This window comes from Haliotis asinina, chromosome 7 (assembly GCF_037392515.1).
Source record: "Haliotis asinina isolate JCU_RB_2024 chromosome 7, JCU_Hal_asi_v2, whole genome shotgun sequence".
NCBI lineage: Eukaryota > Metazoa > Mollusca > Gastropoda > Lepetellida > Haliotidae > Haliotis > Haliotis asinina.
This window is the reverse complement of record NC_090286.1, coordinates 37,826,279-37,853,663: the sequence shown is the minus strand read 5'-3', so window position 1 is coordinate 37,853,663 and position 27,385 is coordinate 37,826,279. Positions and strand designations below refer to the sequence as shown.

The window sequence follows — 27,385 nt, the reverse complement described above, 5'->3', positions numbered from 1 at the left end:
ATTAAGTGCTGGAAATGGCTGTCCACTGCTTTATGATTATATCTGTCAACATGATGAATGTATAAAGCTGACTTGAACCTGTCTGTGTGTCTCACAGAGAGTCCGACAGGGAGGTCATCAATGGTCATCCGACTTACAAAACTCAAGAGATTACACAACAGTCTTCTACTTCCAAAATTTATTCACCTGACAGTTAAGGAAGTGCCATTAACAATAACAACATATGTGGGGACAGAATGAACGAGTGACTTTAAATAAATAACTCGATATCAAGTGACAAAATGTACTATGACAGCAGTTATCTCCCCTGTGCCATGGTCAAATGTATGATGAATGATGTAACTGCTACAAAACAATCAAGCAAATATCACTGATCTTGGCAGGAAACCCAAGTGATCAGGATGACATTGTTCCCAATATGACAGCACTACTGACATATCCCCTGCATGATGTTGTGCTCTTCATCCACTCGCATTGACTAGGTGTAGTCCTCAATGTCCTATATCCTCAGTTGACCTTGGAGAAGTAGTTCTGGCTTCCCTTGGGGTCGGGCTTCATGGTGTCTGCACCTGGCTTCCATCCTGCAGGGCAAACTGCAAGCAACATGGTTCTATTTAGTCCAATACAGTCCCCAGTATGCTTTATTACTAATTAGTGTACAATAGGAAATTAACATATGAGCTGAGACATTTTGTGGAATATCTAATCCATATTCATGAATTGAACTTGCAACATTCTGTGACATTTTAACACATTTACGTGGAACATAATAAGTATTTGCAAACCGCAAGACAGATATATAATATTTTGGAAAAAAGTCGTATTTCGATTCACACAAAATTGTCCCATGGCCAGACAACACAAGTTCCTGTGACATCTGCTTCTGTGGGCCAGTTCATAAGTACTGAGAGCACACTAACACTTGGAACAAACTAGCCAATCAGAATGAAGCAAATAATGCTTTGTGAAAACTTCTTAATCAATATTTCATTATGGACAACCTTGTCATGGCACAGATTGTGTAGCAGGGAAGTACTATCGCATACTGTCAGACTGGACACCTATCCCACCATCATTTTGCCTGCGTGTACCCACCTTCATGCACTAGGTACGTATTTTGTTCCAGCGTTGCTTATAGTGACGAGGTAACAAATATAACTGACTGTAATTCTAAATGGACTAATGACATTTTCACGGTTTGAAAGGTCTCTAGCACAGAAGAAACCTGTATCCCAGGCAATTTACAAATCATGTACAGTGCATTTCCCACAATGGTAATTATAGAACTGCAGTCATTGTATTCAATCTTTGGATCTTTAAACCTAGTGATGTGCAGCAACATAGAAATCTAGTCACAGATATTTCATTCATGTTCATCGAACATATAATTTAGCGTAAACACTACAAGCTGATATACTGGAAAAAATTTCATGAGTACCCCAAATTAGGCATGATATGTCAAAACTGCAAGGACCACTTGACCTCACTATTCAAACACTGTTACACGTCATCTCACCTTCTCCATGCTTGTCAGTGAACTGGAAAGCTTGAACAAGTCTGAGGGTCTCGTCCACAGAGCGTCCCACAGGAAGGTCGTTGATGGTCATCTGGCGAAGGTTGCCCTTGTCGTCAATGATGAAAAGCCCTCTGTTAAAAGCACACACAGACAGTTGATGGCAAAGCAGATGCGGGGATGTGGGAATCAAGTTTTCACATTTAACAATGCTTCTAGCAGTATATAAAGCATCAGTCTACAAATAGATAAAAACTGCTCCAGATTAACATGGGGATTGTTTCAAGCAGCTGGATTCTGGAGTATACATGACACCCACCTGAATGCTACTCCATCATCTTCTTTGAGACAGCCATATTTGCGGGAAATCTCCATGTTCTTGTCGGCAAGGAGGGGGATCTTCATGTTGCCAAGACCACCCTGCTTCCGTGGGGTGTTGATCCTGGAATGATACCACCATGCCATATGATATAAGTATATTAACACCAGGTACTTTAGGTTTATTAACACCACTCTTAACAGCATTTGTGATAACAATTTCATCTACGAGGAAATCAGACCACAGTTTCCAAGGTTAAAGTGGTCTCAGGTTCAGTATTTTGTCTTTGTTGACTCAAGTACATTACTTGGAACAGATGGGAGTTTTACAATGCCAGATGACATCATTTTCTATCAGAAAACTGTGAGGAGTCTTAGTATGCTTGATGTGATCAGTTTGCTACAAGAACCCTGTGAGGAGTCTTACCATGCTAAATGTCATCAGTTTGCTACAAGAACCCTGTGAGGGGTCTTACCGTGCTAGATGTGATCAGTTTCCTACAAGAACCCTGTGAGGAGTCTTACCATGCTAGATGAGAGTACACACTATCTGTGGAGCATCCAAGGACCTCACAGTTGATGTTGCGGAATTCTTCAGACCGATCACTGAATGCAATTATTTCTGTTGGACAGACAAACGTGCTGGAATAAAAAGAAAAACACTCTCAACATTTTCCCTAAATCTACATGACAATAACAATACACCTTTGAAATACAGCTGCTCAAATTTCTTTGAAATTGTGGATAGGTGAACGTGACCACAATAGTACGACCTGACTCTTCTAAAAAATATGGTTAACTATCTAGCACATCATATCCTTGACAGAATCAAAAAGAAAATGTACTATCAATGGAAAGCAAATTTAGCAACAACTTTGAGGATTCTTTCTACTTTCTTTTTCCAGTTTTTACTGAAGAAAAATTGAATAGGAAATAGATACAGTGGAAGCTCTCTAAATCGGCATGTGTTGGTACTGGCAAAATATGCTGCTATAGCAAGCGTGCCAGTGTAGCGTACTATTCTCTTTTCAACCTGAAAATGATAGTCCATAATCCACTGTGTTGTTAATACATGTACCGCTATTCTTCAAAGCCATCTTGACACAAGAGGACTTAATTTTATTTAATTAGCCAAGTGACACATGCCGCCTAACCACCGTACTCCACCGTGTTGTTAATACATGTTCAGCCAATCAACAGGAGAGCCAAGATAGCAGATGCCGGTTTTGTGAGTGTCAACTATTGCACAAACAGTCAATATGGTGGTCTTTATTGTGTCGATGTATGGAGTAGGCCGACACCTGGCTAGAGGGCGTGCAAATGATCATAAATTAGGATAAATTGTCAGGATCAAATTCTTGTGCTGATATTGAGAGCATGTTGGATTAGAGCGATGCAGTTTTTGAGGGCTTTCACTGTACTATAAGATACTTTTCCTGGTTTACAGAATTTGATAACAGATTTAATATATAACAATTATAACTTGTAGCGGCAAATTCGGCCAGAATTAATACTTCGAGTATGTTCATGACAAGGAGTCAATGTGTTAAGGTGATGCAGATTCTAAAAATATTCCACTATCTGATCTGTATTAATATTATGCAAACACCTGGTGCAGTCCCACTTGAATAGCTGCATCATCACTACATACAAACACCCACTGGGACATTTATGGAGCCAACAAGTTTCCTTATCCACTGTATTGTAATAAATAAAGCTTCACTTCAGCATGCTTCAAATATAATTCCCTAGGCAAAAGTGCATACTTGGATGTGCACATAATAAAGTTCCATTAATTGTAGCTAGTTTTATTACACAGAAACAGTGTGAAAATTGCTTTTACTAAGCAAACAAACTCTCAGAATAAATAGTAAGTGAGTATGGTTTCATCAATATTCCAGCAACATCATGGTGAAGGGCACCAGAAATAGGCTTCATACATTATACCCATGTGGGGAATCAAACCTTGGTCTTCGGAGTCACGAGCAAATGCTTTAACCAGTAAGCTACCCTACAGTCCCCACAGTACAAATAGATTCTGGAGGGTATTTCTGAAACAATATTCTTGCAGAACACATTAATTCTGTAGGACATTTCTAAACACTCTAAGAGTGTCCTCTAGCACATTTTAAAAAAAACTAATTCTAATTTTTCTTCTAAATACAATACTGTGATGGATGTGATGTAATCTGGATACACAGGACGTAAAAGTGACTCAAGCTGGCAACAGAAGACCATCTGTCACAGGTGCATATAAAACACTCAAAATGACTAATGATCCAATGTGTCATACACTATATACTTACATGAGAATGGTAGCACAATATAAAGTTGGATATATACAGATGGTATCTTTATCACCACTATTCAGTGCAATGCTTCGTACCATATGGTGTTTCAATTACTGGTTTTATGATTTTTTTTATTTGTTTATATCTCAGTTTGCCTGTGGATGATCAAGTGAGTGAGAAAGTGAGTGAGTGAGTAAGTTTAGTTTTGCGCCGCACTCAGGAACATTCCAGCTATATGGCGGCCGTTTGAAAATAATCGAGTCTAGAACAGACAATCCAGTGATCAACAACATGAGCATTGATCTGCGCATTTGGGAACCAATGACATGTGTCAACCAAGTCAGCGAGTCTGACCACCTGATCCCTTTAGTCTCCTCTTACGAAAAGCATAGTCGCCTTTCATGGCAAGCATGGGTTGCTGAAGGCCTATTCTACCCTGGGACCTTCACGGGTGCCCATGTGAAGAATCGGATCGACTTTGGCATGACGACAAACACCTTAACTACTAGGCTGGCCCTATGACTGCGTCTTATCTTGTATACACCACAGACAGTTTTCCAGGAACCTATTTTAATCTGGAATTTCCATATATTTTCTTATATATTTATAGTGATTCTGCTCAGTCTCATTTCCTAATCCTTGTGATACACACATTTGTAACTCATGCTGATCTGGGTTAGAATGGATCTTCAGCAACCCATGCTTTTTGTAAGGGGCGACTAATTGGATAGGGCGGTCAGGCTGAGCGAGTTAGTGAGTTTAGTTTTACGCCACACTCAGCTATATTCCAGCTATATGGTGGCAGTCTATAAATAACTGAGTCTGTACCAGACAAACCAGTGAGCACCAGCATGAACATCGATCTGCGCAAATGGGAACCAATGACATGTGTCAACCAAGTCAGCGAGCCTGACCACCCAATCCTGTTATGGCAAGTCACCTTTTATGACAAGCATAGCTGGCTGAAGACCCATTCTATCCCAGATCGTTATGGGTCACTCACTTGGCTGACACATGTCAGATTATCCCAGTTTCATAGACTTATGTTCATGATGTCAAAAACTGGACTGTCTGATCCAGACTTGATTATTTACACACTGCTGTCAAATAACTGGAATGTTGTTTAATGTGGCATAATACAACAAATAAACAATAAAAAAAACAAAAAAAACTGTATATCCACATGAATTTTACTGTGACAAAATGTTAAGAAAGAAAATGAGATATTCTGACATTCACAACTACGCTTGACCACCACAACTCTCAGGTTTATTGACATGAAGGCTACACTGATGCTAGCTCACATACCATGCTGAAAGAGCACACCATTACCGCCTTTATGTAATCATATGATCGACAGATACTATAATGAGAAGCAGTGCAATGGGTTAAGCATGCACGCACAATACCTTCATGCATGCACAATACAATACAGTTTCAAATATTGACAGTATCAACAACAGTCCCCCTGGAGCAGATGTTAAGCAAATTTTTTTTATGGTCAGTAATGCACCAGCTGTACCTTGTGAGTGGAGAGTCCCTGTCACATGTTCAAGCCACAATTGCTACCACCATACTTAGCTATATGAGTATATCTGCTACACAGTTGCTTAAGAATAATCTGACAGACAAGCAGTGACTGACTTCATAACCACTGACAATGCTTGTCGTAACAGGCGACAGACAGATTCACTCACCTGTCATATGAAATAGGGACCAATTTCAACAAGAAAGAATCATACGGTCTTTCACTTGTTTTGAGTAGCATACATTGTCCCATTCCCAGAGATGGTCTCACTTGATATCAACACTGATAATTGCTTCCTATCAAAACATGGTACTGTGGCAACATTTGGCAGTTCAAAATCACTGTAAGCAAAATATTTACGTCTAAATCTATGCAAAAGAATTGGGTGCTGGTAATTATTATTCACATTCATTACAGAAGACCGACATATGGCTGTAGCTGTAGACACCTGATCACCACGTGACCAGATCCTTGGTGTGAATATGTAAGTCACGGTCTGCTTCATTAGTACTGTAGTGGGAATGTACAGATCACCTGCTGATAATCTGTACCCTGCCACAGTTTGACTGAAACATGCATGTCTGGACGTCCAGAACTCAGAATAGTGACACTTAAACTACCAGGGCCTAGATTTTCGAAGCTCTCCTAGAGCTATGATGGTCGCATTGCGCCATGTATTAACATTAACTTATGACTATGTAAGAGTCACTTGTTGCGATTCACCTGCATATTTAGTGAATAAAACCAATGCCCTTCACGACTTTAATTTGTTACACGCCATCTCTGGACCGTTCTTCAAAATAATGATGGTAATTTCTGGACAAGTGAACCGATGGTTCATGAAACATAACATAAGACATATTTTCCCCAAGGAAACAGCAACAAAAAAGTACAGTGTATCTCTCAGCTAATTTGATTTGCGAATGATGACAAAATGCTCTGAAGTGCAAGGAAATTTTGCAATTTTGCAGCGGGATTGTGCCCCCTTCCTGTGTGGTCCTAACCTACATCACGAACATGCTCAGAAATATACCTTCCAATACATAACCTTATAGGAAGTCTGTACTAGAAATAACTTTGAATTTCGTCATGTAATATCAGATATCCTCACATGTCAAGAAGTACCAAGCATCAAATCTGTTTCCCGTTAACACATAGCAAATGTAATTCCCCAAGGAAATTCCTCAAGGAAATTCCTCAAGGAAATCCCTTACGACACGCAACCTTCCACTGCACATCATGGGGGAACCGATATTAGGAAAATATAGACATTTTTTAACTTATTACATATTTTGGAATCCTATTTTGACAGTATTGCTATGTGTCTACACTTATGATCACATCTGTATTTTCTTAGGCTGTATAGATACAGTCTCAACTTGGGAAAATAAAAGAATGAGTATTGTTTCACACCAATCTGAACCATATTCTAGGAGTATCAATGCAAGGAACACCAGAAGTAGACATCACACACTGTAACCATGTGAGGAATCAAACCTAGAACTTCCACCTACTGAGCAAACACTTAACCACTACACTATCCAACCATACTGACTGGGTTTAGAGACATTCCCGCAATATCACAATGGGCTTCACACATTGTACCTATGAGGGGTATTGAATCAGGGTCTTCAGTGTGAAGAGCGAACGCTGTAACCACTAGGCTACCCATTGCCCCAGGACCTGACCATAAAAATGTAAAGTTGTAATGCAGTATAATATATTTCCATGTCATCCAATACCAGGATGGATATTTCACACCAGGAAACGAGCACTATCAGCTGCTAACCAGTTCATGTATCCTTGTATTACCATAATCAGCAACAGTATCAGTTCAACACATGCTTCATCATCGTGACTGGATCATCATCCATGCATCAGGCATTTCCAGCAGCTCAATCAAGGTCAAAGCCTGTAAGATGGACACTTGACCTTCATTGAGTTGATCCATCCTGGAGGTCACCTGCATCCTGTGTTGAATAGACCTGACATAACACCATGTGGTGGAGTGTGTGTGTCACAAGGGTATAGGGTTTTATGTTCATCAACTATAAGGTTACAGTTCAATCATTAATCAAATACTGTAAACTGTTAATATTGGAAAATGTGTCATTTACTGATTAATGAGCAGTGTGTTTCACATATGTGCCAAAATCAAATGGGCAAGCTATCAGATCTTTTCAGTCTCATATTCAAATCTATTTTTCTAATATCATCATTTAGAGCATAAAGCCAATAATCAATTTACTTTGATGGTTATGAAACTGGGACAATATAGCCTGTAAGTAGGTCATGGTACTTAGCAAGACTGTTCGTTGTTTAGTGCTTGGGACAATCAATGTTTCACACATTTTTAAAAGGTCTTATGGCTGTCAGTTGACAGTAACGAACCAATAACCCTTGCATGAATAACAAATTTCCGATCTAATCATGCCTAAATTAGCCAACTATAATGAATGTCAACAGTAACTGTTGTGACAGACAAGCTTGCTTGTTCACATGGTTTGGTCTGGTGAAGTCATATTTGGTGGTTGCGCAATATAGAAAGAGAACTAGTTCTCGAATACACGCTTGTCATTGGAAATAAACTGGTCCTGTCTCGCACATCAGAAGTCGGCATGCACAAATGTAGTCAGCAACCAGCTTAGTATCATAAGTGGCGCCTCGCGAGACTAATACAGGTCTTATACCATCTATTGTCCAAACACTTAACAATTAATTATACCAGTTATTAATCTCTTCAGCACTGATCACTCTCTTGGCATTGTCACTGATATTTCAATGTTGTAGCCAAGGCAACCTGGGTTGTGTTTCTGTAAATCGTTTCCTGTACATTACACTGACTATCCTAGTATAATGTTCATCACTAACGTCGGAATTCACTTACCACAAGAAACACAAAGTGTTCTATCAAACTGTTCATTAATGGTCACATCTCTGCTACCATGGTTACAAAATGGTTGCCACAGCAACAATTTTAACTTTATGTTCATATTGAATGTATACCCTTTGCAACTTTTCAGATTAAATCAATGGAGTATGTATCTACTTATCCTACCTTCGAAATGAATGTCAGGTTCTGATTTGCTCAGATACTATCATCTTCAATGTACTGTGCTAAATGCATGCAAGCCACTATAGGGTAGATTCCTTACAGTCCCTGGAATTGTCGACAACTGGCATCACATTTATATTTCAACTAGAACTAATGATACTAGATACTACCGATACATACTAATCAGTGTACTATATCCTACACATCATGTCATGATACAATACTGTACTGCCAATGCCATATCATTACACCAGTAAGAGCTAGGTGTGTGATAAGATAATGAAAAATGTGTTATATCATCTAAGTTGGACAACATAAGATATCAATTGTGGAAGGTGACACTGCATCCTGCATGTGACAGTGTACACTGGATTATATTACTGTCACAAGGTGTTAGAAGTCAACAGCCTCCATCTGGTACTGACCTCTTTAAAACACTGCTACTAACTATTTTTAGCCTTAAGATAAATTTGTCGAATTCTCATTGGTCAATAGCCAAAGTATACAAAACCTGGTAGTTGGCAGATTTTCCAGGGTGTATGAATCGTCAAATCTGTCACCTGACAAGCTACGGCAGCCTATGGGATTGTAAATTGTGAAACCATGCTTAAGCTGATGAATGTGATGTCTTTAGTGAAACAGTGGTTGGAAAACTAAACAGAAATAATGAGCACAGAGCAGAGATGACTTCACATTTGCCCATCAGAAATTACAATGATTCATAAAAAATTCACTTCATGAAAATAATTTTATGCTACACTGCAATAAAATGTAAGTCAATGGAAATTACGTGAAGTTGGCCAATATAAATAACAAGAGTCTGCACATTTGTGCAACTCCTGGGATGTAACATTTGGGGTTTTCAGCATCCATTCCCTAAATTTGTGTGTACTGGACACACAAATGTGTCCTGTAAAAGCCTGATAACAGTGAAAGCAGTGTAGATCGTATGTCAGCATATCTGTGTGTAGGAATGATGAGTTTATTTAAACATAAGTCAGTGCAGACCGGCATCCAGTCTGACCTCTCTACGGATCAGCACTAAGAGTATTTTTGTGTCTGACAATAACCTTGTAATTAGTTGGCTTTATGATGATGAAAGTCATCAATGAAATGCTCAAATCCAACTTTTGATGTCATTGCTGTTCCATTTAAGCATTTCAACGAGGTCTTCTCTAGACAGATTAGTGCAGTGTTTATTGATTCTCGCAAATGACATTATATTTCCTGGCAGCGAGAGTTAACACTGATTATTCCAAAGGTCAATAGTGATCATGTTTTGAGTCAACATCAAGGCCACCATCAGTCACACGACCAAACATGTTCAGGTCAGGTTTCTATTGTTAAGTGACGCCTTATCACAATATGAATGAACCTGTGAAACTCACCACAGCCTAGCAAAACTCAAGTTTAAATGTAACTTCATTGAAGTGAGCTGTTGTTTTGAGTACCAAGAACGCTGCACATCACTTTCAGTTGCAAGCTGTTCCAAACGCCAATGTGAAGCATACAAATCAGTGTTATGCGAAAATCTCATGCATTTGGAAAACAGATTCCAACTGGAAGGTTTCTTTGGGTGATCGAATCATTTTGCATGTAACAGTTTTATGCTTTTGTTGCCATGGGGACACAATTACAATTTTGATGTAAGTCGAAAATTCTTTCTGTATTTGAGAAAAGGCAAAAACCTTGTCATGATGACGATGCAGTGTGCACAACCAACCGCAACAATGATAACCAAAAAGAGGATGGGTCTGAGGAGACAAGCCAGGACAATGTATCACGTACACGTTTTTCAAAACCCAGTTTCTATTAAGGCTAGAATGAACTCTGGAACTGTGTGCAAAAAAACAACAAAATTAGCACAATCTGAACCATGTTGTATGATGTACAGTGTGTGTAAAAAGCCCTCACAATATGGAAAAATCAGCTCAAAGTGTAGATAATTGGGTGAAATGACTTGCGGCTCCAGGCTTTATACGTACATCAACACCACAATACCTTTCTTCTTTAATGATATACTACACACTAACAAGATATACACTGCCAGATGGTAACACATAATAGCACAGAAACTGTTTATAACATCCCTCTTGTGAATAATTATTCTACTCCGTGCTTTGAGTGTAACATTCTATCTGCATGACTCACAGTAAGCTGTCTATTTTCACAACATATACTCACAAGTCTAGAGGGTAGAAAAACAGAACCACATATTTGCCTCTGTAGTCTGAGAGTTTGACATCTTTAAAGTCACCATTGACGACAGCCTTGGCATTGAATTCAGGGGCGGGTTTTGTCAGCTGGAGGCTTCCGATTTGTGCCATGGTGATCTGAAACAAATGAGTACACATGCAATGGATGATAGCGATTGAAAGTGTATTTTTGTATTTTCATACCGAACTAGAGCATATTCAAGCTATGTGATAGCAGCCTGTCAATAATAATCAAACCATCTAATTCAGCAATTGATAACATGAGTGATGGTCCATACAAGTAGGATACAATGACATGCCATGAACTGTTTGAGAGGCATTCGAGAAGTTGCAAATAATAGCAATGACAAGTTTTTATGGATGAAAACAATAAGTATCTGCCATCAGTCCTCCTTAGTCCAGTCCCCAATATTCCGATTCTCACAGCATCATTAATCTGACGTTTCAGTCTCTGACTTTGATCATCAATTATCTGTGACAGATTAGCTGTCCTTGTTTTGCTTCATTAATCATGCATGTATTCGTTAGCTGGGTGGTAGCTCTATCAGTCACTTGAAAGGGAAGTAACAATTTTGAAAAAAAGCACTGTTCGGATTAATGTAGCTGACTGTGTACTGAAATGTCGCTATTGCACAATAAAGAAGTTGATCATATATAAAGACGTGTCATTCCTTAAATGTCATCAACCAAATCATTAACTTGGAACATGAGGATCCATAATAAGATCTTAGTGCTAACTCCCAGTCCCATACATGACACTTGCTTATTGTCACTGTGCTAAGACTGCTTATTGCTGGTAGATACTGATCCTGTACGTTGCTTCTACTGGCCAGTGTAGGTTGCTAGGTGTCTTTTCCAACCAGGAATCACCACAGGAAATACAAAAACATTAAAAGAAATAACACACATAAATCTAAACAAGTGTTTGCAATAAAACATAACATTTTATTCCAACATCAGAGTGAATGAGAGAGCTAAGTTTTACACGGCAGTTATATGACGGTGGTCTGTAAACAACTGAATCTGGGACAGACAATCAACTGATCAATAGCATAAGCACTGATCTGTGCAACTGGGAACCGATGAAATGTGTCAACCGATTCAGAGAACCTGACCAATCAATCCCTTTAGCCACCTCTTAAAAAAAGCATGGGTTAGTAATGATCAATTCTAACCCCGACCTCCATGGGCATCCAGCATCACAAATATTCCAATTCTTCAAATGCTTGCAATAAGCATGTTAAAGATACTTTTACATAAAATGTTGGACAGTCACCTTTAAATGTTTAAATCTGTATTGAACATTTATAAATCACTGACTGCATAAAAACACTTGTTTGATGTATATTACTCCGACAGACTGCACTCCACACTGAGAGTGCAGTGTAACAACTGCCCTGGGAAGTATTATCTGTGCATGTTGACCAATCCTTCGTGCATGTCAATATATCTATTTGGACACTTTGTCTATTTGTCTGGAAAATTTCCCGTAAGTGGTGAGACAATGAATTGCTTTCCCCACATAGATTCCAATAGTTTTGAAGCATTGATCCACTAATCAAAGGGACAAATGAAAACACTTTATTAAACATAGCCAGTCTGCCTTAATGGACTGAACAAAAGCATTGTGGCTGAGATTGTCAGCATTTACCTCAGTTGCTGTATATATTATTCCGAGAAATAGTAAAGATATAGTCAAATCGCGAGGAGTCGAATTGTGGGGCACCAAGTACTAAATTCCACTTATCAATGTATTTGAGCTATGGTATGTCTATGAGGGTAGCATAAAATGATGATTGAATTTTCAATAATTCCTTTATTCAGCACATCATATAAAAAAAAAAACACACCAATACACTAGGTGACATAGATAATGAAAACACATGGTACATAAATATGAACACATTTCAATAGTTGCACAATGAAATACAAAGTACATGTACCTCTTCAAATCCATGAACAAAATCAATCAACAATCAACAGATATACATGGCGCTATCTTGAATCTTCTTGAAACAAAAAGGCAACTCACTTTCGGTAAAAGTCTGACATTAATGTTGGTTTCTGTGAATTACATTTATCCACAAATTCCCGGACACTTGCCAAGTGGGAAAAATGTTCATTGGTTGTACGTGAGACTGACTAAAGAAATCCCTCCAGTCCTTGACAGAACTTTGACGTTTCAGATACCGATGGTGGTGGTTTAACATCAGGGTGTGTGTTGTCTTCCATCATCAGATGATCACCGAATTTATAAGTGAGATAACTCATTGTCATGTGCTAACTGTTCCGTTTCCGCAAAATCACCAATCAGCCCTTTGAACTCACCCGTGAAGTCATGCTGGCTAGGTACTTGTAATTGGAAATCAAATGATGAAGATCATAGCAGGAAATGGTCAGGACCAACAGGTACTCCAAGTTATGCATCATGTTCAAGAGGCCAGGATTCGACTCATCATGACTTGACTGTATTTTCTCTGGGTCTGACACGTTTTGACCATGTTCACCTCTTTAATATATCGTGACAGTGACCAGTCACCACATTAATGTCAAAGAGAGTTAGCTATCATTCTGCCTGGCCTGAATGAATTTCATTCTACATTGCTGTATTTTGATGAATAACACTCAAACCCAAAATAAAAACTGTAAAAATTTAAAAATTAATGCCTATTTACTGACCTCAACCTTTGAAAAGACATTGATGACTATCTGTCTGTATGATCTGTACACTTTATCAGTTGTCATTGTTCATAAGGTCACATTACATCATGAAAAGTAACAACAGTGAAAACAAACTTCAATGCACTTTCACAAACAAATCAAATGTGCCATTAGGGCACACAGGTAAGAACTTAACTGTGCCATTTCAATCTTTGCTGTGCCATCCTATACAATGGCACTAATAATTTCGATCCCTGATTGAGTGAGTGAGTGAGTTTAGTTTTACGCAGCACTCAGCAATATTCCAGCTATATGGCGGCAGTCTGTAAATAATCGAGTCTGGACCAGACAATCCAGCGACCAACAACATGAGCATCGACCTGTGCAATTGGGAACCGATGACATGTGTCAACCAAGTCAGCGAGTCTGACCACCCGATCCCATTAGTCACCTCTTACGACAAGCATAGTCCCCTTTTATGACAAGCATGGGTTGCTGAAGGCCTATTCCACCCCGGACCTTCACGGGTATCCCTGATAGAGAGTAACCATGCTGACACATGGGAACATGAATAAGGAAAAATACAATGACAAATACAGGCATATCTCACTTCCAGTGAAAGGTTTTCCTGAACAGAGCTAACAATTTGAACCCAGTATTTATCACAGCTCCATAAAATAACAACTTGATTGCACAATGGTGTATCTGATAACCATATTTATCTTAATGTATCTTAAACAGCTCGTGTAACAATTCCTCATAGCTGTATTCAAGAAAATAAACTTTGAATTTCTATGCAGTTAATACATCTTCAGATCTTTCATACCAGAATTCAAGAAAATAAACTTTCTAATTTTGCCCATTAAGCCTGCAGCTGAAAGGCATGAAACACACACACAACAAGAATGTGTCTATAATTCTATTTCTTTCCACACAACAGACATAACACTGACGTCTTATCTCATGAAGTCCATTGTTCAAATAGTTCATTTTATCTTCAACCAACAAGAACGTAACATAGGATGCCCTTTGTCTAAGTAGCTGGGTGGTAGCTGTATGCATCAGAGAGATATGGTTGTTATTTCCCATGTAACCATATAATAAAGGCCAGACTGCCATGGTGGCAGATGTATGTACCTGATGTATACTTTTCACAAAATGTTTGGAAACATTTTTGCATGACAGATTAATTAATTAAAATTTATTACCTATGAGGGCGAACATATTGGGGATTCTTATTTTTCATACATTGCCTTAAGGCAAAATATCACACTGTCATGGTGACATGACGTCATGAACAATGCCAAGACTTCACAGTTCTTCTGTGATGATGTGTTCTACATGTGGTGACAGTTTGTTTGGAAGTAGATTTGGGTTTATTTTCCACAATTTAACGACTTCAGTAATAAACAGAATATATTTATATTCATGCCCATAGCATAATATATAGTTATAGCCCTTGCAAATATTTACAACTGGTTCTTATAAATCTGTTATTAGATACATTTTCCTCTTCTAACTGACAGTCTAAGGATTGAAGTAAACAATCTAGTAGACTAGAATGACTGTGAGTGAGTGAGTTTAGTAGAAAGCCAGCCTTAGCAATATCATGACAAGGGACACCAGAAAACGGAAAATGACTATGGACTGGCACAGCATACAAAGTACACAGCATTCAAAGACATATATATATAGCTAATAGGCCATAATGGTTCATTACATGCTACTTAATCATCATAGGCTTGGCAAAATTACCAAACAATGTCCTCACCAAATAAATCATGAGAAGACAATCTTCTTACCGTTACTGCACTAATTAATTATTTTACAAGGAACACACGTATGCAAGTTTAAAAGATTTATCTGATAGGTTATCTAGTAAATTATTTAAAACCATAAACCTCCAACACTCAGTCTGTCTCACAGTTCTTCAGCCATATTATTTTCCCTACAGCCTAGCCCTGCAATGCTAAAACCCTAAATGTCTACATTTCTCTCGGTTCTGAATCTCTGGTATGAGGTTACTTTTCCATATAAATAGGTTTCTATGTTACAATCAAAATTATATATATGTTCAGGGACTAAGATTAGCTTATCAATACCATACCTGATTGCCCAATCTTGATCCTTCCATCATGATTATTGCCAATTAACTGTCTTCTACTGCAAGAGTATCTAGCCTTCTAATGAGACTCTGCCTGTCTATTCAGAGGCACTGTTCACATCGTGACAAGTGATATTGACCAGTGTTCTGATTTCTTTGTCACAATATCCTCAAGTGATGGCGGTTTAGGTTATGCAAACAGTGTCCATGGGTTCTAATCCACAGAACACGATTCTCGTTATTCCATCCTAAAGTACCACAATACATAGGTGCAGGGATGGAAATAATTCTTGAATTGCTAATGTACCCCGATACAGTGGCACTTGTAAAATCACTTGCCCTGATAATTCTTTCACTATACTAGTTGATTTTCTTGTTGATTATTTAAATATACAACATAATTAAGAATGGAAAGTACACTGGACACCGGTACAGCGTGATATACAAATTAGCTTGCATGACAGAAAAAAAACACTAGACTGCGATGTCGGACAATGGATTATTTCCACCCCTGTGAGAGAAGAGCAAACAGACTTATTTCTAACAACACAAAATGGGTAAAGACACTAACAATGATTCAGGCTGTCATGTGATACATATTCCACCTGTATCCACATTACCTACAAAATATTAAGCATTTGTAAATGTTTCTGTCAAATGAACTTTTGAAAACACCTGTTTACGTGAACTCTGAAAGTGATTTTCATGAAGCATGAGTGTAAGTAAGATACAACATTTGTCATTATACTGAACTAAAGTTCTAGAATATTTCGCATGCTATTTATTAACAATGACAAAATTAAATAATACTAAATTGGGTTGTCTGAGAAGTGACTTGGCAGAGTGGGTGAGATTACATCTGTCGGCTGCATTGCTCATACTTTTAATCACTGGTTCTTCAGTCACCAAGACGTGACAGTTCATGAGCCCCTACATTAGATATGTACATCGTGATAATAGCTAAAACAAAAAGTTGGAGCAACATGCCTCTCACGAGTGAAATACATTGTGACAGTCACCATGGCATACCATGCTAATCTTAACACTTTATTTGGGTGAAATCTAGACAAACAACTAGTCTCTGAAATGAAATTTACTGAAAAAAGTTCATTGTAAAAATAATATAATGAAATGAAGCTCTGAGACTTTTTTTCATTTTCAGAAGCTAATGAAATCAAGATTCGCCACATTTTCTAAACTTACATAAGCTTTCTTGGATATATTTGCTACAGGGTCTGTACGACAGTCTAGGTGAAATTCTCCATGTTGACATTGATTTGAACAGTTTTAGCGGCATGACTGGTTAACAAAAGTTGGTTCTAACATATTCAGTCAGCCGATGAATTGCTTACAGTGAATGGCACTGGAAGTGTGGACAGAACAGTTTTTCATTTCTTTTTTTGTAAATCTTCACGAACATCACTGTTTGAAAACTGATACCAAATTAATTCATCATGAACAATATGTCAATAGACATTGTGCAAACATTTTCAGGCTTCATTTGAAAACACATCAGTGTTAGTGACATCATATTTCTCACAGCGCCTTGAACATGTTGTGATACCAAATTAATTCATTATGAACAATACGTCAATAGACATTGTGCGAACATTGTCAGGCTTCATTTGAAAACACATCAGTGTTAGTGACACCATATTTCTAACTGCACCTTGAACATGTTGAAACAAAAGAGTATACACAAAACGAGTAAAGTGTACGAGCCTCACATCAGATATTCACACACCTGGAGCTATTTCCAAAGTAAGTTCACAATTAACAGTGTTCAGTTTATACAATTTGTTTCAGTAACTTCTAAACATTACTACACACTATATTTGGAGGAAAATTAATTCTCACATGTACTGATTTTTCTAAGCCTTAGGCAAACAGATTAACAGACTAACGATGATTAGCTGTTGCCATGTATCCTGACTTGGACAGACAATAGTGATGAATTAGAAGCAATCTGCTTGACAAGCCAAATCTGTGTTGGCTTTGAGATATATAATGATGGGTCAGAAATATTCCTAGAGGAAAGTGACAAAAATAGCCCAAACTGAAATCTGCTTCATAAAGTCAATGCTGTATTTAAGTAAAATCTGATAACTACAATAACAGCAATAATTTCAAATTCACGACCATCAAAGTATCTATGTGATAAACTGAACATCACTACAGTCATTAAATCACTACAAAATTACCAAACAGCACTGCAGTACACTCACTGATAAACCAGTTCGGTATATTGACACCATGACAAATTTGTATTATTAGTGTGAGTGAGTGAGTTGGGTTTTACGTATATTCCAGCAATATCATGGCAGGGGACGCTAGAAATGGGCATCATATATTATGCCCATGTTGATAATCAAATCTGGGCCCTCGGTATAATATACAACATGCGAATATGTTAACCATTGAGCTACCCCACCACAGCAATATCAGCATGACAAGTCAGTAACATAAGGATATACTAGTAAGTTATAATAGCATGACTAATTACTAATGTTTGCATGACTTGTCAGTAATTTTAGCAAGACTAGTTATAACATATTCTGGTACAATGCTCTAGGCACCACTTTTAAACAGATTTCATCATCTGTCTCCACAACATGTGGGATTCATACTAGTCTATCAATATTTATTGCCACAGATAAGGACTCAGTTCCACCAACAAACATCTAATGAAAGCTGTGTCTGCCAGTATGTTAACACTCAATGACGACTCCATGAAGGAGATAAGAGAACCCCTGTGTTATGATGGCCTGTGAATCATGTGGTATACAGTTAACAATGTTATCATGGAAACCAATTTATTTTAAAAAGTCCTATCAAGAAACCCTATACAGAGGAAAACCTTTAAAGTGACATAATTTGGACTAGTAACAGGGTTGGAAAAATGTAGAAAATCTAGCCTGTCCACAGGACTGGGTGGTCCAATTTCTTAACAGTCTACCAAAATCTAGCCTATCCTCTAAATACAATAAAACACCATTTCAATACTTAAGGCTGTTCGGGGTTTTTTTTATTTTAAGCCTTCGTTTACCATGCACAGAGAGAGCTTATATTGTTAAATCTCTCCTAGTGGAATCCTCTGGTTACAGCATTACACAACTAGTCTTCAGACAAGTCATCAACATCTCCATCAAGACCTGAAAACCAACCCGACATGAGGACAGACATTTTTAACCCGTCAAAATTTGGGGCATTGTGGTTAAAGCGTTCGCTCAGCACGCCGAAGACCCAGGTTCGATTCCCCACATGGGTACAATGTGTGAAGCCCATTGTCTGGCATCCCCTGCTGTGATATTGCTGGAATATTGCTAAAAGGGGCATAAAACTAAACTCTCTCACTCACTCCTCAAAATTCACCCGTCTAAGGCTATCTTACCTACACTGCTAGCAATATGGATACCATGGTTTTACAGAATGTGCTAATCTGATCCAGCAGAAAATGGACATTGGTAAAATAAAATCACTACATAAACAAAACCATTTAGTGTACCTCTTGTGAGTCATAAGTGAACCAAGAGGGTTATGGGTTTCTGTTATGTCATAAATGGGTGGGGCGGTTGGGTCGTCTAGTGGTTAATGCCTTCACTCACTACGCTGATGACCTGGGTTTTAATTCCCTGTATGGTACAATGTTTCCTAGCCCATTTCTAGTGTTCCTTGTATGAATTTTGCTGGAATATTGCAAAAGGAGACACAAAACTAAACTCAGTCATGGACCACTGTCAGCATGGTTACTAATTCAATTTAAGCTCTGAAGTATTAATCTTAATATACGACGCACAATATAACTTCAATACTTTTCAAGACATTGATTTGTTTGCAAAGAACCTTAAAATTTACCATATGGAGTCCTCTTGCCCCTTACTGTCAAGGTCAAACTCTGGGATACCTTTACTATCAGAGGTTTACTTGTGGCTGTAGCTTTTTTCAACAACTAATGAACAACTCACCATTTCAGGTAACGAAGGGCTGTCAAAACTCTCACCAGTCGGTGACTTCAGCACATCGGACACTCCAGAATCCTCTTGGTCAACTGACTCAGTGACTTTTTCATAAGATTTAAGAAAACGCAAATATCGACGATACATTCTATAGTAGCATGCTTTTACATCCCAAGTACAATCTTCTACTTTGGTTGCTGTGGCAACACCAATGCTGAGCACTAATAGATCCTTGTGCTAATCAATGAGTGAATGCTACCTGCAGCATAAGGGCAAGAAGCTTCCCATCCAATAGTCACATGCTACGGTCTTTCACTACTGATGTATTTACTGCCCGGCCTCCATTAACCATCCAAGTGTTGAAAGCTAAAGGGCTCACATCCGACAACAAAACAAATATTCCAGGAGTACAACCATAGGTGTACACTTCACTGTCACTGTGGGGCAGCATCGCCTTTACTAATTTACACAAACATGCAATCAACGCAAATCTTGTTGCTCAATACTGTCAAGGTCTATTGTGTGTAGAATGAAAGGTTTTAGCGATAAAAACATAGATTCGTGTTTTCGTTTCCCACATTAATCATTCAGTATGGCTTTTGACATGTTTTTCTGGTTCGTTCAGAGTAGGTTTGAAGGAATCATTTCTTGAATAATACGATCTTGTTACTTTCTTGTCTCTGTTGACGATTGGTGAATTATCATAGTGGGTGAAGCATGTACTCGTCACACCACAACTGGGGTTTGATTCTGCCCATTACACCGTTTTGGGCGATTACACCACGAAAAATGCTGCATAAAGCAATACTCTCACCTTAATCTGCAGACTATTAAAATTAATATCTAGAATGTTATTAGCTGAGTTTACTGTTTCTGCTATTCAGACTAAATGTCTAAAGCTGGCAAAAAGCTTTATAACAAACCAGGAAAAAATAATATCAAAATATGACAATGCTGCCATATAACTAATTTTATTAACGATACACCATGTTACAATATGATACAACAGATGGCATGGCTGTTATTAAACATAATTAATGCAAAATGTGAAACAAAACACTTCCATTATCTTGATTATGAAGTATGCTACTTCTGAAACCAAATGAAACATATTTAGTACAAGCAGATTCAAGGCAACACTTAAACAGGTATTTATTCTCTGTTCTACATTCATGCAAGAAAACAATCTGCCACTCTTACAATATTGGATACTTTAAAGGTCACTTATTAGATAAAGGTAACAAAATATCCTTCAAATATGAAATATGTCAGTATTGTCCACTACAGTGATTTATCCACTTATTTGATCGTTGTTTTACTCCTTGTTTTTATTATCTGTTAATTTGATCCTTGTATTGGAAAGCATCAAACTTTCAGTAAACATAGCCAAACTTGCTAAATCAGTCTGTCGTAAATTTTGAGGCTACTAACGCCAACATAACTCTTTGCAACATTTTCAGTTGGTTTTCATCTTTTTATATCTATGAGCTTGATAGACCAAGCAGAATTTGCCTGACTCGGGTTTCAGAGTAATGGCTAGAGTCCTAGACTGGAACCCTTACTATCAAGGACTGTCACATCTTCAACCTCAGACCAGGACTCACACTGTCATGTACAATTGAAACACCTCCACCATCAGTGTACAGCATTTAAAGGGTTAATGCTGTGAACCATCCAGCTCTGGAACAAATCCTGAGATGTAGGTTGAGAGGTCACCAGGTCAGGTCATATAACAGTAAAGCTGCCATGCCATCTAGGTTGTAGATACTGGCATTCATCCACCCAGTGACACAGCAATTTGGAAGAAAGCAACCCTCATCTGGACACAACTTTGATTTACTCAGGAATGCACTTAACGAAGTAGCTGGCTACATATATAGTAATTGGCAAGATCAGAAATATCATCTTTGGGAAAATATCTTAAGGATGCTTGTTATGAGAACTGTGTCATCGAAAATACCTTATATAAAGTGCTGTAATGACATACAGTTATAATCTGCAACACACAAACTTACATCTTTATTCATGGGTCACTTTTAAAATATTTTCAGAACACTGTTTTTGACAATAATCCCTGCACAAATGTATCACCATTAACATAATATTTTAAGCTTGCTATACACAGCGATCACAGAGATCAATAACGGTTTACTAAATATTGATGGCAATATTCCAATAATATCACAGCAAGGGCACCAGAAATCAGCTTCACACATTGTGCATGTGGGGAATCAAAAATAGACTTAAGAGTGATGAGCAGACGCTTTGACCATTAGGCTACCATACTATTTCTTGTCCAAAGCTTAAACATTCAAGGTCAAGGAAGCCATATTATTATTTTTCCTCTTCAAAATCATTATAAAGCTCTATAGTTTCATGACAATTAAGTGGTCTTATTATCATTTTCTCCTTGCTTATGTAATTATGTACAGTGTTGGCGCTGATGCAGAAAACCTGTGTAATTGATGCCTGAATTAACTCGAATACGCAGTGAAATCAAACGCTCACGTCATTGTTGACACAATGGTACTGGGTGCTAAGTTTACTTATCATTGTTTTATGATTGTTAAACAATCACAGTTGATGTCTTGATGAAAGTTCCATTCTGAAGTTGACTCCCCAAACCATGCCTACGACACCAGGCAGTCATGATGACTCCTAAATTTTCACTTCTAGGGCAAACACTGTATGTATCATAAATCAACATAAAGATATTGTCTCAATAACAACTCTACATCATATGCTGAGAACATTCTCTTCCATCGCCAATGGAAACCAAACAATATTCATTTTTACGCTCAAGAGTGAACTGTGTGACATATTGGTGTCAATATCCAGAAATACCGAGTATGTCAACTGATAAATGAACTTGATTAATCAATGAGTATAAAAACAAGGCAGTCTGTATTGAACAAAATTATGCACCATTTGTTTAGATCTTGTATACCTAGCATCGATTCCAAGCAAGTGATATATATATACCTGCCTGATTGTGGAATATATTTTACCAACCGCAGTCAATGCAGTCTTGAAAACTTAGGTTGATCAAGTTAATTTCAACCTGCACATGTGCAGTCTTGTCAGTGGAAACTGCAGTCTGAATGACTTTCCTAAGACTACTGCACAAAGTACACTGGTAGCGACAGCAGGTTGATACAACCTGCAGCTATGACAGGAATACAATGCAGCGATTCACATGACTAACTGCATGTTTCAGCCCCAAGGTGTCTGATTTCAGTCTCTGAACCACAGTCGAAACATAAAAATACAATCAATAGCTTGTTCCCTGATCGATGGCCCAGTATTCTATGATATACAACAAAGGCTTAGTTAATCTGTCTTAATGTCACTGAGCAACACCATTTTCTCTTCCGCTCCACCATTTCTACTGGTCCAAAGTTCCAACTGAATCTCACATTTCACAGTGGCTGTTATAACTAAAAGGGAGTTGTTTGCTTTTATCAAAATAATACATATTCTGAGACTAAACACTAGTCAAACAGTCCCTGAACCATACTGTTTGCCCTACAGCATATGCATCCCTGCAGTGCTAAAGCAATAAATGAAGTAAGTCTAGATTTCCCCAGGTTCTGAATCTCTGATCTCCTTTGGGCTCCTTTTCAAGCTAAATGGTATTACTTGTTACAATCAAAATTATACATTCAAAGCTAAACGTTAAGTTTGAATCTCTGGTTTCGTCCTTTTCAATTCAAATGTTTTTATTTGTTACAGTAAAAATTACATATTCAGAGACTAAGCATTAGTCTAAGCGTCAGTCAAGGATTTTGTAAATGAAACTGAAACTGAGGCATTAGCCATTACTTTCTCCAAGTGTAGTGGCCTGAGATTAACTGTTCATCTTACCATGTCAGTTATACTTACAGCTACTAAAAAGTGAGCCTAACCTACATAATGACCATTTCACAGAAACTTTACCTAGCCAAAAGTTAGTCTTAGTGGAATAAAGACTTCATGGCCATGCTCTGCATTCTGATAACAGATGAACGGGTCATGTTCAAGTGCCACAGAATATAATAACCATACAAATTATCCGGTCAACTGACATTTGTTTATCAGTAATAAATATGCTATGTCTCAGTCACTTTAGATAGGGTGTAGGCCCTAGTGTCAGAGTTCTTACAAGGGAATCAAACCCACCCATATGTGATAGGCAATTACACACAGGTACACAACTAGAGTGAGTGAGTTAAGTTTTATGCAGTACTCTGCAATATTCCTGCTATATGGCTCCTGTCTGAAAATAATCGAGTCTGGATCAGGCAATCCAGTGATCAATGACATGAGCACCAATCTGACCACTGGATACTGTTAGTCGCCCCTTACGACAAATACAGTCGCCTTTTATGGCAAGCATGGGTTGCTGAAGGGTCTATTCTACCCAGGACCTTCATGCTTGCTAGACTACTCCACTAAGACCTTGTCACAAAATACAGGAAATAAACAATTTCTTCTAAATTGAAAAGGAGCCCTTGTCAGATGGGATATTGAAGAAATCTCAACCTGCTTCATTTGAGGCTTTAGAACTGCAGAAAGGGGATCGGCAAAAGAACACATAATGCGGTTCTGGGACTGTGAGACAGACTAATGGGCTCACCTACCTGGCCACGATTTCTCAAAAAAAATTTATGTTTTTAAAGAAATAGCAAACTGAGTTTGACAATTTGGAACAGCAGATTTTTTAAACTCAAATGCCTTTTTTTTAATAAAAAAAGTCCAATTAACTGAAGTAATCTATCCCCCAAACTCAAACTGTCTACTGTGTTTGACTTTCATGTTGATATCATTTATTCTGGGAAATGCATTTTCCTGCATTTTCTCAAATCTGAACTAAAAAACCAACTTAGGACAAAACTCAGACTTAAGTTTGTTTCGAGAAATTGAGTGCTGGTTTAACAAACCTCACACACCATGTGTCCCTAGCATGCCTGTAACCTGTTACTATTCAAGCTATTTTACCAGTTGATAAAATTACCTTGAATTAATGATAGCCTTATATAGCTATCACACCTGACACAGGTAGATTTGCCACTCCTGTATCACCAATACAGAATATAATCCTCATCTCCGTTCAGCCACACACAGCAACTCTACAGATTACAGTTTCTAGTGAAATCCTGTTTTAGAAATATACTTCACTTGACATAAGCAGAAGTCACAGGTGGGGGTTAGCCTAATGGTCAGGTATTGGGCAAGGTATGGCCCATTTTGCACATTAGAATAAAAAATGGCCCCTTAAAATTTTGAAGCTTACTACTGTTACAAAGGCAGTGGCCCATTCTAAATTCAGAAAATGGCTTATAATCCTGAAAATTGCCCATTGCCAAAGTTTTCTTTCCCAAACACTGAATGGTATAAACATTTTCCCAAGTCACAGTTTGCTTCCTACATGGGTACAATGTGTTAACCTTATTTCACTGAATGTGATTTCACTGAAATACTACTAATGCCTGTATATGTGAAGTCTATATTAGTCTATCCCATACAGGCATGACTACAAGTAAATAGCATGGACGTTAAAATTTTCTGGCAATAAGTTAATTGATATCAGCTGACATGAATATCTACAGCCTAATTACTCAAGGTGACTGAATGTTTTAATTTTACACCTCAGTCAGCCAAAGTAAATCTTAGCCAGACAAGCCAGCAGGTCAATGTTAACTATATCACAAACAACACACTTTATATGCAATGTCAGAGCATGACACCACGCAAACTGTGGGAACACTTACTGAGGTGACATACTGTAACAATTTAACAATGGAACCTAAATAACGCAGCTTCATTCTTCGTAAGACTAGCTGTTTTAATTTCACACACCATCAACCAATACTTTCATCGATGCGATTTGAAATTAATGAATTCATATTAACAAAATCCATATTTCTGACAATTCTTTTATAGCTGGAGTCTTATTGCACATCAAACAAAAATAACGCTAAAATGACAGTCAACTCACATAATCCATTCTCCCAAATATCAAACAGATGTTCTCATATTCAGTATCATTATCTGAACATGGATATGGCTTGGTTCAAATATAAAGATTACAAAAAAATCCCCAACACTTAAACACATGAATTGCCAGACACAAACACTACAATACGTCTGATCTACATTTATGAAAAAGCTATGTAGGAAAAATTATCTTAAAAGTACTACCATGATAAGTAGAAATAAAGCATGTTACTTCATACAGAGATAACAGGCACTCTACCTCTAAATAGTCCTGATAGTGATAACCAGTTTGGGGTCAAGTAATTGTCCTTACCTTCAGGGAAGGAGGTGTGAACGTGTGGCTATATCGCTCGTGTGATTGTCAATGTAGAAATGACACAGGTGCATTAGTCAGTCCCATTTAAGACCTACACAGACACCTGATCAGCACGAGAGTAGCATATGCTTCTCATCAGTGTGAAGTGGGAGGGGTCAATCTGGTGACAAGCCAGCCAGGATCTACACCATCCTTCTTACAATCTCCATCCTCCACACACACAGATATCCTTGAGACAGAACCTTCAACATATCACCTAAAGCTGACGCCTTTTTACAACAACATTAGGGCAGTTTCATAACGTGCGTCGGCTAGATAAAGGTATTGGGCCACATGTTGACGCATCCTGGTTCTACATCCTATTGGTGTGCCAGGAAAGGATCTGTATGCATCAGTACTTAGAAAACAAAGTGAACAGGATTTTCACAGTGGACAGGAACAAGATTTTTACTGGGACAACAACTTCCTATTCATTTACATATTTGAACTGTACTGAGGAACTGTTCTACTGTCCCCACCAAAAACAAATGACTAGTCAGTAAAAAGACATATTCTTAGTCACAATCAAACTTTCTTGCAATGAAACCTTTTCAATAAAAAATGCATTGGCAAAAAAAGGTAACACAAATTTCTTTCCATCAGCAAAGATGTTGAGAAGCGAGACCTGGAATTGCCGTGGGCCACATTGTTCATGAATGGCGACAGTAATAATTTATATCACCCTCACCAATTGATCAGCTATCTTGCTCGTGGTGATGCCAGTTTTACTCAGTCTCGTACTCGTAGAGTTTAGAACCATGTATCTATTTTTATGCTAACAAACGCGACAAAAATGTTAAAACAAACAAATATTAAACAATACAAGTGCCATTCTTTTTTTTTTTTTTTTGCCACTCAATCATCCAATGTACCCCATAGACCAATGACAGGCAATGTCGTAAAACCCACCGTGATTTATTTCGTGATCGATTGTCACAATAATAAGTAATCGCACGTGTTCAATTCGCGCATCTGCCGGTGAAGATGACAATGCAGTCTTCCACCATGCACTGGTAACGTGACAGCCGACATGTGATGGGGAAATCTACTGTTACAAAGGCAGCTAACTTTGAATGGCCGGTAGAAAATACATCAGAGCTCGCTATGTGTGTACCTTATACTCAGAGAGCAATGTATAAATCGGAGATTCTATTTACGTTGATTTCATTTTGCCACCTTGATGACATGACCCTCTGAGAATTCATATTTTACTCACCAAATTATCAATGAGGAGCGAGAGTTACCGGTTTGCGACAGAAGGCTGGAAATACTTCGGGTCACGTGACAGTCTGCCATGTGCGTTTATTCGGCCGAGATTTCAGTTACCTCCCCTGCTTTATTCTGTTGTGTGTCTGAATACAAGAATAATGCTGAAGTATGCTATCCAAGTTATTCCAAAGACCCAGCCTTTT

At 38.1% G+C, this 27,385-nt stretch overlaps 1 protein-coding gene across 4 annotated transcripts; it reads right to left on the bottom strand.

The window, feature by feature from the left end:
• Nucleotides 1-163: 163 nt before the first annotated feature.
• LOC137291774 (peroxiredoxin 2-like) lies at nt 164-27,316 on the bottom strand. 4 transcript variants are annotated; one of them, XM_067823293.1, is made up of 6 exons: nt 27,190-27,316; nt 10,890-11,038; nt 2,357-2,473; nt 1,833-1,955; nt 1,517-1,647; nt 164-593 (listed from the first exon to the last, which is right to left on the bottom strand). In XM_067823293.1, exons 2-6 carry the CDS (start codon nt 11,030-11,032, stop codon nt 508-510), a joined length of 600 nt encoding a protein of 199 aa, XP_067679394.1. In that variant the 5' UTR covers nt 11,033-11,038; nt 27,190-27,316; the 3' UTR covers nt 164-507. The 4 variants fall into 4 exon arrangements, with proteins under 4 accessions (XP_067679394.1, XP_067679395.1, XP_067679396.1 ...); XM_067823294.1 differs by lacking the exon at nt 27,190-27,316 and adding an exon at nt 25,932-26,298; XM_067823295.1 differs by lacking the exon at nt 27,190-27,316 and adding an exon at nt 25,878-25,984.
• Between the last annotated feature and the right edge of the window lie 69 nt (nt 27,317-27,385).

Coding starts and splice junctions, on each gene's coding strand:
- LOC137291774 (XM_067823292.1), bottom strand. CDS start 19,789: ATGTATCGTCGATATTTGCGTTTTCTTAAATCTTATGAAAAAGTCACT. Junction 2,474..10,889: donor TTTTTCTACCCTCTAGACTT/GTGAGTATATGT, acceptor TTTTTATTCCAG/CACGTTTGTCTGTCCAACAG. Junction 1,956..2,356: donor GTGTACTCTCATCTAGCATG/GTAAGACTCCTC, acceptor GTATCATTCCAG/GATCAACACCCCACGGAAGC.